Raw genomic sequence first — 5063 nt, forward strand, 5'->3', positions numbered from 1 at the left:
AGGAAAAAAATATTTGGTGATTTCTTTCCATTTGTTTTAGCCTTGGTAGACAAGGTTATCTCATATATATTGCTAGTGGCAGATGACCTGTGGAATAAATCGAGTTGAGCATAAGCTGACCCGAACACCACGATTATAAAAAAAGAAATTAACCAATACCTCCTCTATTCACTTTGGACTTTACATGCTTCTGTAGAAATAATATTGATATAGCTATTTTAGCATAATATTCATATTAATTAATTCTCAATTTTAGGTCTTGAAAAATATTTTGAAAAAAATTCAATGTTAACGATAAACATACAACAACAACAATAACATCACTAAAGTAATCCCACACAATGAGGTCAGGAGGTTGAGGGTAAACATGTCTTTTTCTATATATATACTAAAAATAACAAATAAATTGAAGAAATCTAATTTTTTTTAGTAAAAATAACAAAAAAATATTTTTAGTAAGGTTGACAACTAATACGAGCAGGAGATATATTGTACAAATATTTTAAATAGGGACAAAAGTTAAATAGTGGCACAAAATAAATCTCAGCTAGTACTCTCACCCAATCTCTCAAATTCACCAAAATTTATTTTTCCCCAAAATTCGAATCCCTAAAATTTTCAAAGCAATTTCGGAAGCCATTGTTCTTCTTCCTCTTTATTATAGGTATTCACTTCTTGTTTCTTTTGTTCGCCAATTTATATTAGCTTTGATCCTTATTTTTGTTGTTGTTTCTTTATAATATTGTTGTATTTTTGTTATTTAGATCTGTTTATACCCTTTTTCCACAAAAAGAAAAAAAGAAGAGAACTTTTTGCTTTTTGGGTTTTTAGGAGGTAATTTTCTCTGTTGGGGGTTCTTGTTTCTGCATTATTTAGGGTGTTCTATTGTATTCTTGAATTTTAGGTTACCTTTTTTGTTGGGTACGAGGAGAGGTAGAGGTATGTTGAAGAACTATTCGGGAAAAGTGATTAGACAGAATATGACGCAACTACGACTTATCTAGGACATGACCATAGATATGAGGGTATGGAGGTTAGGTTAGAAGGTTAGTAGGTAGTTGAGGTTTGACTCACTTTTCGACAAATTGAGGCTTTGTAGGAGCTTGGAAGCTCCATGTTTGTCATAGTTTTACCCTTATACATGTACTTTCTTTTCTTGAGTTTTAGGTTACCTTTATTGTCTTGTTTAGTGGGTACGAGGAGAGGTAGAGGTAGAGGTAGGTTGAATAACTATTTTGGGAGAATTATTAGACATAATATGATGCAACTTCAGCTTATTAAGGACAAGACCATAGATATGAGGGTATGGAGGTCACAAATTAGGTTAGAAGGTTGGTAGGTTAGTAGGTAGTTGAGCTTTGACTCATTTTTTGACAAATTTAGGCATTGTAGGAGCTTGAGAGCTCCGTGTTTGTCATAGTATTAGCCTTATACATGTATTTTCTTTTCCGTTACCGCATTATTTCGCTGTGATTGTTTCTTTTCTTTGATGCTCTGTACTTCTTTTATTAATTGACATGTTTTCTTTTACTGTTGTATGCCATTACCTGTTAGTACTTTGATTTGTTGCACTTGAGACGAGAGTCTTTTGGAAACGGCCTCTCTACCTCTACGAGGTAGGGGTAAGGTTTGTGTACACTTTCCCCTCCCCAAACTCCACTTGTGGGATTACATTGGGTATGTTGTTGTTACTTTGTGGTCTTTGTTTCTGGGGTGTGGTTAGTTTGCCTTTTTCTTCTTTTATTTTTTTCAAGGAATATTGGTTTGTACAACTTCTGCTGATTCTTGAAATTTCTTATAGGGCTCTGCTGTTGAATATTTAGGGTTAGGGGAACCAATTTTATGGAATTTGAATGCCAAAGAGGTACTAAGATTGGTTTGGAAGATTGTTCTATAGATTGTGTAGACTACCCCTGTAGAGAAAAAGTTGATACTAGTTTTATTGAACCTTCAAAGAACCCAAAGAGTTTCATATTTGACTCGGAGAAGCAAAACTCATTGTGGAGATTGGATGGGAAAGGTGGTAGTTTGAGTTTGAAATGCGAAGAGTTGCTCGCTGTTAATGAGGTCCTGCCTGATTGTCGGTCTATTACTGACCTCCCTCCGGCATTGATCTCAGAAATACTTAATTGCTTAGAACCAAAGGAGCTTGGTGTTGTTTCGTGTGTGAATGCGTCATTGTATCGTCTTGCTTCGGAGCACCATGTGTGGAAGGAGTTCTATTGTGAAAGGTGGGGGCAGCCAATATTGTTGGCACCTCTGGGCGCAGAGCATGCAGATGAGAAGTCGTGGAAGGAGCTTTTTGTGGAGAGGGAGTTCCGTAGTAAAACATTCATGGGACGCTATAGTATTGATACATTGTATGGTCATACTGAGGCTGTTAGAAGTGTTTCCGTTTTATCTTCAAAGAAACTTCTGTTTACTTCAGGGTATGATCAGATAGTGCGAATGTGGGACTTGGAAGAAGGTTTGTCTATTGCATCATCTCGCCCTCTTGGCTGCACTATTCGTGCAGTTGCGGCTGATTCGAGGCTCTTAATAGCAGGGGGTACAGATGGATTCATACATGGTTGGAGAGCAGAGGATGGAAATCCACATCTCTTTGATCTTAGATCACCTCAGAACCAGAACATGGAATTCAGAGTTTGGGAACATGAAGGACCAATAACATGTCTTGCATTGGATTTGAATAAGATGTACAGTGGTTCTTGGGACATGAGTATTCGTGTTTGGGATCGATCTTCTTTGAAATGTCTGAAAGTTCTAATGCACAATGACTGGGTTTGGAGCCTTGCTCCCCATGATACAACAGTAGCGAGCGCTGCAGGCTCAGATCTTTATGTCTGGGACACTAATATTGGGTCAGAACTTGCTACCGTCAACAATGTTCATGCTGGAAATGCTTTTTCCTTGGCGCGAAGTCACACAGGGAAGCTCCTATTCACTGGAGGGGAAGATGGAGCTATACGCATGTTCGAGATCAGTAGAAATGATAAGTTTCATCTCAGGCGTGTGGCGACATGGATTCCTCACTCGGGTGCTGTTTATTCTCTTGCATTTGAGTTCCCTTGGCTTGTTTCAGCTTCCAGTGATGGAAAACTCTCACTTATTGATGTGAGAAAGCTGTTGAGGACGAATCGGAGTTATGTGATGGAGAAGCCTTCGAAGGTTGACAATAGGGCTAAAAATGTAGAGCCACCTCAAAGAATGTTACATGGATTTGGGAGCAATCTGTTTGCTGTGGATGTTGGCCTTGATCGTATTGTATGTGCTGGAGAAGAAGGCATTGTTAGGATCTGGAACTTCTCAGAAGCTTTGGAGGTTGAGCAGAGAGTTCGAGCATTAAGAGGATTAAGGTTAGAGAACAGAATGAGGAGGCGTAAACTTCAGTCTGAAATGACTGGTAAAGGCAGCCGTGCTGATCAGTGCTCAGTTGCTGCTAAGAAGAATCAATTGAATGGTGATAGGAACAGCTGGTGCAACAAGCGTAGGGTGACTGGGAAGCTGAAGGCCTAGAAATTATTGCAGTTTGTCAATATCTCCTAAATATGCTTTGCTCATTGCTAATCATATGCAAAAGGCATATCTTAATATTTAAGTAGCTTCTGTAGTTTTACGCCTGTTTCTCATTTACATTGGTATTCAAATTGAAGGAACAACCTGTTCCCTTTGACAACCTTTTCCTTATTTGGTTGATTTCCTGGTGTCTTATGTCACTGACAAGGGCTTACCGATTTTAATTCTTGATACTTTCAGAATGCAAAAATGTTTCTTTTCTGATATGGTCAACCTCTATTCCTGTTTTTCGTTGATGCTGGCAATCAAAAGGTCAGATTATTTTCTGCTTTGTTTTTTTTTTATGGAACTGGTAAGTAGTGATATTAATAATGTCAACTGCCAAGCCCTAAGACGGTGCTTGTAACATACAGGGATATTATCTGCTTTGTTGCTCAACTTGATATGACCTGGTCGCCTTGCTATGCTTGTTCTTGCTTTAACATAGAGTGATTCCTTTAAAAGCTAGTTTTTATGTGATGGAGAACCATGACAGACGGCTTACTCTTGTATTACCTGCACAGAGTGGCACATTTATTTCTTGCACCATGTTTATAACAAATTCATTTACCCTGTAAAATAGCCTTGAGTGTCTTAGACCAGTTCCGTCCACATTGCTTTTGGTGTTACTGACAGCTTTTTAGCACCTTACTTTGACATCGGTATAATCAAAGTCTTCATCCATTGAAATGTTATTATCTCTGACTTATTTTCCATTGGCAAAAGCTCGGTGACTGATGCTGCCTTGGAGTATTCGATTAAAAGGGTTGTAGGTCACATCTTAACTGTGTCCTATGCCCGACTGCTGGTAAGAAACTGGATAAGTTTCGTGCTATAATGATCATTCTTACAGATCTGGTCACCACAACATGGAAACTTCAAAATTGGTAGCTGGTGAATGGCGAGCTTGTGATCTTGCAGATTCTGCAGAACTTGATCTTTTGTATCGACCAATTTCTTGTGTTCGGTTTTGTCTGTTCTTTTGTTTCCATGGCAGGCTTAATGGCACAAAAACTAACTTCACTTTGAAAACCAAGTTGTTTAGAACACCTTTTAAATGTGTAGAATGGTCATTGTGTATTTCATCATGTCTGTGAAAGATATTAGCTGCTTTTGGTGTATTATTATTGACAGATTTATAACTACGCGTCATTCCCAAACAAACAAGGTAGGGTTCTTTTGGTACAATATGAATCCTCACTTGCCATGTTTCTTCGTTTAAGCTCAATGCAGTGGCAGAAGGAGAAACGAGAGGAAGTCTTGAAATAGTTTGTTTTTGTCACTGTCTCCCATAACTATGCAAGTGTTGTGATTTGTTTAAGATCGTAAGTTTTAAGGTACGTTTAGTATGTGTCAAGAATTTGGTACCTGAAAAGGGAAATAGAAATACAAAATGTATGTTCTTTACTATGGGTTAGACAGGTGGTTCACATAAATTTTGCTTCCAAAACCACATCAAAATACCTTCCAAAAATAATAAAGATGACAACAATTACAATAAGATGCAA

The 5063-nt window shown here is 37.9% G+C and overlaps 1 protein-coding gene across 1 annotated transcript; it reads left to right on the forward strand.

Moving 5' to 3' along the window:
- The first annotated feature begins 518 nt into the window (after positions 1-518).
- LOC125844138 (F-box/WD-40 repeat-containing protein At5g21040-like) lies at positions 519-3780 on the forward strand. Its single transcript, XM_049523396.1, has 2 exons — positions 519-664; positions 1802-3780. The coding sequence occupies exon 2, from the start codon at positions 1843-1845 to the stop codon at positions 3514-3516; it is 1674 nt and encodes a 557-aa protein (XP_049379353.1). The 5' UTR covers positions 519-664; positions 1802-1842; the 3' UTR covers positions 3517-3780.
- Positions 3781-5063: the final 1283 nt, after the last annotated feature.

Source organism: Solanum stenotomum, chromosome 11, assembly GCF_019186545.1.
Source record: "Solanum stenotomum isolate F172 chromosome 11, ASM1918654v1, whole genome shotgun sequence".
Lineage (NCBI taxonomy): Eukaryota > Viridiplantae > Streptophyta > Magnoliopsida > Solanales > Solanaceae > Solanum > Solanum stenotomum.

Coding starts and splice junctions, on each gene's coding strand:
- LOC125844138 (XM_049523396.1), top strand. CDS start 1,843: ATGGAATTTGAATGCCAAAGAGGTACTAAGATTGGTTTGGAAGATTGT.